Source organism: Sinocyclocheilus anshuiensis, unplaced genomic scaffold, assembly GCF_001515605.1.
Source record: "Sinocyclocheilus anshuiensis isolate Anshui unplaced genomic scaffold, SAMN03320099.WGS_v1.1 scaffold392, whole genome shotgun sequence".
Lineage (NCBI taxonomy): Eukaryota > Metazoa > Chordata > Actinopteri > Cypriniformes > Cyprinidae > Sinocyclocheilus > Sinocyclocheilus anshuiensis.
Window position 1 is genome coordinate 2,326,934 of NW_015557091.1, and position 10,753 is coordinate 2,337,686.

At 37.8% G+C, this 10,753-nt stretch overlaps 2 protein-coding genes and 1 pseudogene across 3 annotated transcripts in view; 2 read left to right on the forward strand and 1 right to left on the reverse strand.

Moving 5' to 3' along the window:
* LOC107677140 (tomoregulin-1-like) overlaps window positions 1-2,872 on the forward strand; it is a 25,455-nt gene extending 22,583 nt beyond the window's left edge. Inside the window, exons 8-10 of the mRNA XM_016471926.1 lie at window positions 308-428; window positions 540-725; window positions 2,770-2,872. Coding sequence (XP_016327412.1) covers window positions 308-428; window positions 540-725; window positions 2,770-2,872 — 410 coding nt within the window. The remainder of the gene's footprint in view (window positions 1-307; window positions 429-539; window positions 726-2,769) is intronic.
* On the forward strand, window positions 2,705-7,834 carry LOC107677313 (muscle-related coiled-coil protein-like). Of its 2 annotated transcripts, XR_001632821.1 has the most exons (3): window positions 2,705-3,350; window positions 6,153-7,124; window positions 7,667-7,834. XR_001632821.1 is itself a non-coding variant. In XM_016472189.1 (2 exons), the coding sequence occupies exons 1-2, from the start codon at window positions 2,985-2,987 to the stop codon at window positions 6,741-6,743; spliced, it is 957 nt and encodes a 318-aa protein (XP_016327675.1). In that variant the 5' UTR covers window positions 2,705-2,984; the 3' UTR covers window positions 6,744-7,377. The 2 variants fall into 2 exon arrangements, 1 of the variants encoding a protein (XP_016327675.1); XM_016472189.1 differs by lacking the exon at window positions 7,667-7,834 and having other exon boundaries at window positions 6,153-7,377.
* Window positions 7,835-8,437: 603 nt separating this feature from the next.
* Window positions 8,438-10,753, reverse strand: part of LOC107677141 (dynein heavy chain 5, axonemal-like) — a 29,325-nt pseudogene continuing 27,009 nt past the window's right edge.

A 10,753-nucleotide genomic window follows, 5' to 3' on the forward strand; every position in this document is an offset into this window, starting at 1 on the left:
CCTTAGCTGTTATAAATTCACTGTAAACCACGGCTTCACGGGGCTTATTGCTTTATTATTCCTGTGATGCAAAGCTGAATTTTCAGCATCATTACACCAGTCTTCAGAGTCACATGATCCTTCAGAAATCATTGTAGCATACTGATTTGCTGCTTAAGAAACATTTCTTCTAAAATGCATCAAACTGTCACATACCCTTAATAAACTGCAGTCCTCAATCTTATAGTGCTGTATATTTAAGTGTTAAAACAAAGCTAAATCTGCTACTTTCAGCAATGGAGTTTAAAAACGATTGTTGTATTTTTAGACCCAGCAAAAGCCGGTGAAGGAAAAGGATACGGCTGGAAACCCGTTCCCTGCACGGACGACTACGCCAACTTCTGCGTTCATGGCCAGTGTGAATTTAATTACGGCATCGCCTCCTGCCGGTGAGCGTCTCGTATTTGATTGCACAGAACCGTGTGCATCCTTTCAGGTGTTCATTAAAAAAGGACATTGGTTGGAAAATGAGTTTCAGATGGTTTCTTGTATTTCCACAGGTGTGATTCAGGTTACACGGGGACACAGTGTGATGAGATCGCTGACTTTAACATCCTGTATGTCGTACCCAGTGGTCAGAAACTTCATTATGTGCTCATAGCTGCTATCATTGGAGCCGTGCAGATTGCCATTCGTGGAAGACGGCAAAAGCAGAACTTTTCATCAAATGCCTCTTCAAGGATGATGTAGCTTGTTTTTATTTTTATTTTTTATACTTTTTGTACCGAGTGGATTACAGTTTTAATGTGCTTTTTTGTTTTGTGCTTTCTTGACTCTGGACAATAAGGTTATTGTCAATTTTATTTTTATTTTATTGGATGGTGCCTTATTGTTTTGTTTTCAGGACATTTTAGGCACTTGATGTCAGTGACAAACACTGTCGAATGATAAAAGCTAGCTCTTTTTTGTCAAGATTTTTTTTTGTTTGTTTTTGTTTTTATTTTTCCTTTAGATTGTGGTACCGGTTTTTTTCACATATTGTTAAATGTAACTCTCGGCACACAAACTGTACCACAAATACGGACGTCCTCTATTCCCATCGAATGTGCTCCTTTACTGAAAATATTAACTCTGAACTGTCTTTAACTGCCCCCTTTGATTTGATTTGATTTTTATTTCCTCAAATCAAACATAGCTGAACACCAAATTTAATTGGACATGAACAAGTGCGCCAACGAAGTGATGACGTTTCCAGTTTCTTTTGAAGGGAATTCCAGAGAATGAAATGCAACGTGTTTGACTAGCTATACTTATCAATGTTGAAATGTTTGTAGTTTTTATGTTCTAATGTTATCGGTGTTGTTAATGTTGAAACAAACATTATTGACATTAATTTAATTCAATGAACTGCATATCGCATGACCTGTTAAACTGTGTCCAGTGCTGTAGATTTAATAAAATTTAATTCTGTCTTGCAGATATTTTTGATGGCTGTACACATAGACATGGTGTAAACTTAGTTGTTAAACCTCGCGTAATTCAGATGTGGCCTGTACTAAGTCATACAATCTCTCTGAGTAATCTAATTTTAAGTATCCAGTTCAAGTACTTCATAATTTGACATCTTATAATCATTAGCATCATGTGTCAAGACTTCAGGTTTGAACCAGTTTGGACATCTGTACAATTTTAAAACGGATCTTGATGTCTTAAAGGGATTATTCACTCCAAATATTAGGAGTGAATATCCATATTAGTTCCAAACCTGTATGACATTTTATCTGTTGAACACAAAGAAGATATTTTGAAAAATGTCAGTTGTATGGACAAAAACATGATTCAAAATATCTTCTTGTATTCCACAGAAGAAAGAAAGCCATAAAGGTTTGGTTTTGGGTGAACTATCCCTTTAAGTGTGACATTTTGGGTTCTCGAATTTTAAAATGACAGATTGCATCGAGAAGCAGCTATTTGCAGAAAAAGGATCTGACCACAAAACTTTGACTGTTTGCTCACGTGAGATTTCGTGTGTAGGAAAGTGGTGTCGAGTATCAGCTGAATGAAGAGTTCTGGAGAATTAAGTAAGCCTCGCTCAGCTATGACATGAGTGTTGAGTAATTATAGACGGCTCGGGGTTTAAGAATAGACTGCAGCTGGTGGCATAATTTCACGGGTTTGGACAGTCCATCTTAAGGTGGATCATCTTCCCCAGGTCACAACATGGGTGATGAGTAATTATAGACGGCTCGGGGTTTAAGAATAGACTGCAGCTGGTGGCATCATTTCACGGGTTTGGACAGTCCATCTTAAGGTGGATCATCTTCCCCAGGTCACAACATGGATGTCAAAATCATGCTTGAGGTTGATCTTAAAGCATTGTGGACATGGTTGTAGGCAAATTGCTCCCTCAGTTGTGAATTTTTCCAAACTTGGTAATGGTAAAGCTGAAACCTTTTGTCCAAAGTTGGACAATCAGGTGACTATCAGTGATAGAACATCTTGGTATTGTTTGTGCTATTATTTTTAACAAAATATGACCATGCCAATAGCTTTTCATTGAGGAAACATAGCTCTTTGTAAAATAAATAGTGCGGTTGAGAACGAAGGGGGTTTCCATTATCTCAGCTGCACATGCATCTTCTAAAAATGACAACGTGTCACCTTACTGTGGATATTTATAACGCTGAATTCATGGCGAGTTGGTTTGGTGCCTCCTTCCAACCCCTCTGCCCTCTTTTCTAGTCAATCCCTGTGTGTCTGGCCTTTGAACCTTGTGTTCCCCATATACAGGAAGGGTGGAGCTTCTATATTCTCCAGAACGTCCATGAAGCTCCAGTCAGAGGGCGAGTCCGTCTCATCCAAGCGTCTTCCAGGGCCCACCACGGCCCCATGATTCAGCAACCCACCCCATAACCCAATACCCCCTTGTGCACCAACAGAAATCCACCAAAGCAGGACCTTCGACAGTTCTAGTCTAGGGTCCTCACTGGGTTACAAGGACAAGCATGGCCGACAAACTGGCACTGGCAGGTGTGGCGGACGAGCCCAGCGCCCTGAACATCTTCACTCTGTTGGAGAGGGTGTCCGGGATCATAGACAATGTGCAGGCGTGCCAGCAACGCATGGAGGAGCAGCAGCTGGAGCTGGAGAACACCGTGAAGACCATCCAGGCGGACGTGGTGAAGTTGACGAAGGAGCACACAGCGACGAGTAGCACTGTGGAGAAACTTCTAGAGAAAACACGCAAAGTCAGCTGCCACGTCAAGGACGTTCGTGTACGGGTGGAGAAGCAGAACATACGTGTCAAGAAGGTGGAGGAAACCCAAGTCGAGCTGCTGAACAAGAACAAGTTTCGTGTCGTCATCTACCAGGTAAGACTCTTTGCTTTTACTGGCATGCGAATGTTTTCTTTTGGATTGGATTTTTGGGGTTGGATCTCTAAAGCAGGTCCAATTTTGGAAACGTACCTTAGAATAGTGGAACTTTTTCCTTTGCTCATGGCTGAAACTCCATGCATCGATTGTTTTTTGACTCTTAGTTTGTCCTACAACATTTCAGCTTTTGGACTGGGTTTTTCTGGGTTCCACATGAAGTTTGGATCTCTAAATCAGGTCTAATTTTGGAAGTATACCTTACAATACCAGACCATTTTCCTTCAATCATGGTTGATCATTTTTGACTCTTCGAGCTTGTCCTACAACATTTCAACTTGAGCAAAGGGGGTTATCAAAGATAAGACAGATTATTTCAAGATACAAGGTGATCCAAGATAAATCCTGGTACATTAGAAGGTCATGTGGCCTACAGCCAAAAGCAATACAGCAGGAATGTTCTGCCAGTCCCCACTGAGAAAGGAGGTTTAGGTTGGCGGCCATTTTATCTGATATGTGGCAGGATGTCTGGAGTAACACACAGATAAACCATGTAATGTGATCCATGAAGGAGTAAAAATGAATTATTATACACTCTTTAGTTCATAAGAGAATGAACTATGAAGCCTTATTTGGAATACTGCTGTTGTTTAAAACGTAGATGTCCGAAATCAGATTGAGTACAGAATTATGACATCATGGAGGAATGTGTCATTGCTAAATGTGGAAATACTGTTTCATACATCTGCAATGGATCTGCTATTGTTTGAAATAGCTTGAGAATTATTTGGGAGCTTGTATTGTGACAGCCCAATTACTGTGTACAAAAGCACGTAATAATGCATTAAATTAATAAAAATCAGCACAATTATTATTATTTATTTTATTTTTTTTAGGTTTTAAATAGCCCAATAGTAATAGGATATAACAATTTAAAAAATAGGATTAAAAATAAAATTATTGACAATTTATCTAAAACCTTTTTAATAATACCATAATGTTTTCATACATTTTTAAGAGAGGATTTTCTGAAACTATGATAGTAAAAGCTGCAAGTCCGTTGCAAATATTCTGTAGGTAGGTTTGAATTTAAGACACTGCATTACTCAAATAAAATTCAATTTACTGTTATGTTTTCAGATACATAATTATGGAAAATTTACAATTACAGTGTTTTAGTTGAAAATTTATGTTAATTTTCTGAAGATTTATCATAGGAAATAGGCTAGTGTTCTCCATTTTCCATATCAATAGGCAACTAGTGTACTCAAATTGGTTAATATTTTCTTTCTCTAACAATCTTACTTTTAAGTAGTGCCCATGGGTTTGATGATCTCTTGTACCGTGAGGAGAACAGCTGACAGATTTGTTCAGGGTTATTCTGAGAGCTGAACTGAAGCTTCATGTCCTAATATAGTGCTTTCGCGTCTGTCAGAGTGACGGTTAAAAAATCTGTCGACAGAATCTTTAATAACCGATTGAACACTGGCCGTTTGTTATCAATAGTCTTTTTCATATATATAAAAATGTTCATTTTGTTTGTGTATAAAGCGCAGTATTTATCAGAAGTGGTAACTTAACTGGTTTGAGTCCATGACTGAGTGAGTCACGTAACTTGATTCACTTATAGCTATTAGCCTTTTTATATACTGAGCTATGATAGGTTAATGTTATGTGCGAGTTATGCAACAGCACACTATTAATGTAATCTAAACTCTTTCGAAACAGATTTAAAATATACCTGATCTTTATTTGCAAACCACTGTGCAATCCGATACGTGTACAGATTCACAGCGCAACAGTTTGCTGTGCAGATATTGCCTACGTTTTTTTTATTTGAATAGCCAACTGTTATTCTCAACTTTGCTTAGAACCCATATTTTACCTTACATTATGTTTGATATCAAATGGTGAACCCACACCAAATGTGAAATTATTTCATCGTCGTCTGGGTTTCGGCTTTGGCAAGTTATTAAACGGCTTTGGAATACTTGATTCTGATTGGCGGACCGATAACCGCGTATTCCAAGTATAGGTCTCTGCAGGAAAGTAATGGGAGTTACCAGATCTGGGCGTTTTTAGACCATGTTTCCTGATTGGCTGACGTCATAGTGACGGTAGGCTTAGGGGTGGGGTTAGGTAAGGAGGATCATTTTGATTGCATGATTGAGAAACACCCTGCAGTTTGAAAACACCCACAAAAGAAACGCCCACTTTTGCTCTGCAGAGACCTCAGTCTCTTACCATTAGCCGAAAAAGCATAACGGCTAAAGCTAACGCTTCCGGTCTGGCAGTACGTGGGAAAGGAGACCAGAGGCTGTTTTTTTTTAATGGATGTCAATGGAGGAGTGGCTTCACTATGCTGAATAAACAGCTTTTTAGAGGAAACAGCTTATCGTTTAATGAATCGACAGCCTATCTGCTAATCTTCAACATGTTTTACAGTAAACAATACTTTTGGATTGAACCATTTTTAGAGTTTACCACAACAGTGACACGTCACTGACTTTTTGCGACAGCTGGGAGTCAGTTTATGGCACTTCCCATTCATTACTATGGTTTGATTAGCTGGTTCAGGTGTGTTTAATTAGGGTTGGAGCTAAACTCTGCAGGGCACTCCAGGACCGAGTTTGGAGACCCCCACTGTTACACTCATGGGATGGGTTGTTCATTATGTGCATTTTTTTCTTTTCTTTTTTTTTATCTTTTAAATAGTCTAAAACCATTTGATTTAAGGTCTCAGCTGTGCTATACGTGGTAAAAGTATGGTAAATTTATGATAAATGTATTCTCTTCCCTCAGGGAGATAATGAGGTCCCAGCTGTAGCTGCTCCTAAAGCATCTACAAAGGGAGCAACAGGTGGAGACTCTCCCATAGACCCAGATGTCCCGGAGGCTCCGCTTCCCGACTCGGATGAGGAATACATGGTCGTTGAGGAGGCCGACTCGTCTACTGCTGCCAAACTAAAGAAGACCGGCCTGAAGCGCATCGAAAGCCTGAAGCAGACCTTCTCCCGTGAGAACATGACTAAGACCAAAGAGAATCTGGGCACCAAGGTCAACAAGCTGGGTGAGCGCATAGTAACAGCCGAACGACGTGAGAAAATCCGCCAGTCTGGGGAACGGCTGAAACAGTCTGGTGAGCGTTTCAAGGAAACCATCACGAAAACCGTGCCAGCAAAACTCAACCTGAAGAAGGAAAGGACGGTGGCTGAAGGTCAGGAGGGAGCTGAAGGGACCACGGAAGGAATGGCACCAATCCCACCACCGAAGGGCCGCAAGGCCAGCCCTGGTGTGGCCTACACAGAGCCAACGGAGAAACAAGAAGGTCCAGATGAGGGCAAGGGCGAGGAATCGGAAGTGCCAATGTATGATATGAAGCAGCTTTCTTAAGCGGCAAGCCTTGACAGTCACATTTGGGAAAGACTAATGTACAGATATGAATTTGATTATGGAGAACTTGAAGGTGGAAAGATTGGGAAAATCAGAGATCTTGCTTCTAAGTGTGTGGATAAGTGGATGGTTCTTACGACAACTGAATGAACGAAATAAGGAAGTTGTACGTTACAAACAATACCCAGAGGTGTTTTTTTTTTGTGGATTTTCTTGTTTACATCTATTATGGACTATGAAGGGTTATGAATGTTAAACCAATGTACTGAGATGACTAGGCGATGGTTTTTAATTTGTTAAACTAAAAACATGGTGTTCGCAATGATTTTCTTCTTTATACTGCCACCTATGGGAGTGGATGCAGCATCATGAAAAATCAAGGTAGGAGATGATAGGAATTGACAAATGTACGAATTGACATTATTTGTTAGGTGTGTGTAAAATATTTTAAAGAAATTTCTTTGAATAGCTGAATTTACAAATAATTCACAGAGAAGTGCATTTTGGACTTTCTCTGGAGAACTTGAAATTAAAAATGAAATGAAATGAAAAATGAACTTCACATATATTCTGGTGTCGACTGACATCCAGCATGTCAACAGTGAATGAGTTTAGAATTAAATTTTTCAATTTAGATGTTGTAGTGGTTTTTGGAATATAACTAACTGTGCAGACAAGTCATTTATAAACAATATTTTTCTGTGCCATTCTGTGTAAACTCTGAAAAACAACTTTTGCAGTCAACATTTTTAAATAAACATTAACTCTAACAGCTGGTTTCTGAAGAGTTTCTGGGAAAAATGCATTTAGTGTATTAGTAATCAAGACTGATTATAAGAGTTTTGCAATCAGTCTGAATTCTAAGGATCTCAGTGGTAAAATAAAGTGTTGCTGTATGGCACTTTTTATTTCCTATTATGCAGGTGTCCAACCTTTTTTATTGGGGGATGGAGAAAATTGTCACTGACAACATGGTTGTACTGATAAAAATCCTGGACTGACTGCACCATGAGATTGTCTTTACATTGTTTTAATCACACTTTGAGTTTTATGATATGCTTGATAAATGCATGTGTGAATAAAGAATACTACACTCAAGCTCACTAGTTGTAATGCAACAATGATGTTTCTTCTATATATTATTTTTGTCATATATACACATAGTTCGGACACCGCTGCACATTATGTTAATGTGAATTAACATAAATGCACTGCAAAAATAGTAATCCCAAATAGTAGACTACTATAGAGGCATTTCTGAATAGTTCAAAGAAAACTGCTACATTCAGCTGCATGTGCAAATAATTGTGTATATTTCAACTTTTTTATTGCTGCTTTCAAACAAGAGGGGAAAAAAAACAAAATACATATTTCACAATAAAATCCCTTCCATCTCACATGAAAATTCAAGTGTGAGTGCAATTTCAACACACCAAAGCAGAATGGCAAAATAATAGTCACAAAATATAAAACAGAAGTGTCAGTATATTACAAATATAAAAAACAAGTGAAGTCATATTATTGATAATAAATTGAGAAAAAAAAATTGAAGTTTACCAACAGAGAAATAATTTTTCACAGAACAGCGAAATAACATCTGCAGGTTTCCTGTTTTTGTTTTTTGATTTGTATATATTTCTTTTTTTTTTTATCTTGCTTCTTGAGTGAAAATAGCTTTGGACCAGATTATGGGTTTATTTACAGTCACAGAGCAAAGCGACTCCCCTCAGTGTTCAGTGGTCTGGGTTCTGGCTGCTCCGGAGCAACAGTGAAAAGATGTATGTCAGGTCAGTTCGTCTTGGTTTCTTGTACACTGGGCAGGAGTACAGATTAATGGGCGCCTTGGTTTCTGTGGTGCTGCTCACCACATACACATGCACAACCGGCAACGGTGTAAAGAGAACCTACCAAACAAGATCACACATATATCATGGCTTTGCAAATGAAGACAGTTATACATGACAGATTAGTTGACTTGGTTTTGGAAGATCCATGAATGTTAGCACTGCATGATGGGATGTGCTTCTGTATTTTTTTTTTAACAGGTATAATAGACAATTTCTTTGTAAAGAACTACACTACCCACAATTCTGAATCAGGCAGAGAATTTTATATTGGACTAGGGTGACCATACGGGCCATTTGTACGGGACGCACCCTTGCCAGGATTTCTATATTGCCTAAAATATCCAGGTTTTGGCTGTTAGCACTGTGCAGATCGATCGTTTTATGACATTATTTCACGAGAGCTATTAGAGAGCAGAGCAGACGGCTCCTTATGCTTTCAAATCACTCTCACGGTACTTTGGTGTCATACAACGATCGGCGCGCAGCTTCAAGTCAAACGAACGAACAAACACGTGTGTGCATTTGCATCGCTTTGATCGTTCTCACCTTCTCACTCGTGACGCGCCACGATTGGTCGATTATGTACAATACCTGCATGTTATTGGTCAAACTACTTTGGATGTTTTAGGCAATATAAAAATCATGGCCAGGACATGTCCCATATAAATGACACATATGGCCACCCTATATTGGACTGTTATCTTTTTTTATATGTCATTTGCAGTGCTTCACGGTCTGTCTAGATCATAAAACATGTTAATGAATGGGAAAAATACTAGCGGAATTACGACTGCTGATAAAGTCACTGACTGAGTTGGGTCTAGAAAAAAAATTTAGAATATTTTGTATTCACAAAAAAAATCATTTTTTAAGATTGTTCTGTTAAGACAAAACTAAATATTAATAATAATAATTAGAATTGTTTACATTTGTTTCTTAAAATTAATTGTAAATGTATATCATTTTTAACCTAACAACCAGTGTTATTTTAGTATAACTGACATATTAACATTTTTATTAATATTAAATGTATTAATATTTATTTTTATATTTTCTGTTTTCATTTAAATTTTCGTTAAGGTTTTAGTAATTTTGTTGTGTTTTTGTCTTTTTTTTTTAAATATGTCTATATAGTTTTTAATAATGAACTAAATGAAAATAAGAAATGTTGTCTTGACAACATTTTTTCTGTTAAATATTAAGTAATTGAATTTTTTTAATTAAGCAATTGAATTATTATTATTTTTTTTTTAAGTTTTAATTAACTATAATAACTATGATAACTCTACCTTTGGGGAACTAGGGCAAGTTGGAAGCAGAGTCTGTCATTTTATTCTTAATCTTAATAAAAAATATTTATGAAAATATTTCTGAATTTTTCAATAATTGCTCTTAGGATTATTCTTATAAACATCTTTCATAAAGTTTAAGAAATCATTTTTCGTAAGAAGATTTTGTGTTAATACCATCTAAAACAGCCAAACCTATTATCCACAAACTTATGGCCACGTTTTGTCTTAATTTATCCTTCCCTTGAATACCGTTGGAGATGATTCTGTCAGTTTTGTATTTTTCTTGTCCCACCCAGCACTAGGGGTTGAACGACTTCTGATTTTTTAAAGTCGACTTTTATGTGATGAAAGTCGAGTCGAAGTCGACTAGTCGCTGATGACGTCATTAATGAACAAATAAGTCTGGAGCTGTGACAAACACCTTGTGCACAGCTATGGCATATGACACAGTGCTGCCCACATGGCTATTGCTCCTATAACAGCTAATTTTTATCAGTTCTTTTGTCTTTGGGTCGTTATATTTCTCACAGATTTCTGCTCGTTCTAAATCAGATACAGATAAAGCAGCACAGTAAAGATTACATTCATATGAATGCACTAGTGAGAGCGATTGCGTGTCTGAATTAGTTCTACCTGGCAGCGTCTCTCTACTAGTAGTGAAGCTGTGGGATTTAGTTATTAAGAAATATATGCTTGAACTTTTCAGTTTCTAAGCTATTTTATTGAGAAATCACAGAACAGTGTTGACAATACATTTCCACGCTGAATGATTCTGTGCGCACACGATGTGTGCGTGATGTACGAGCTACTGTCTGTAGCCTATGTGTGTGCGTTACAGTGCAGCAGCGCATTAGATTAGAACGGCGATTAA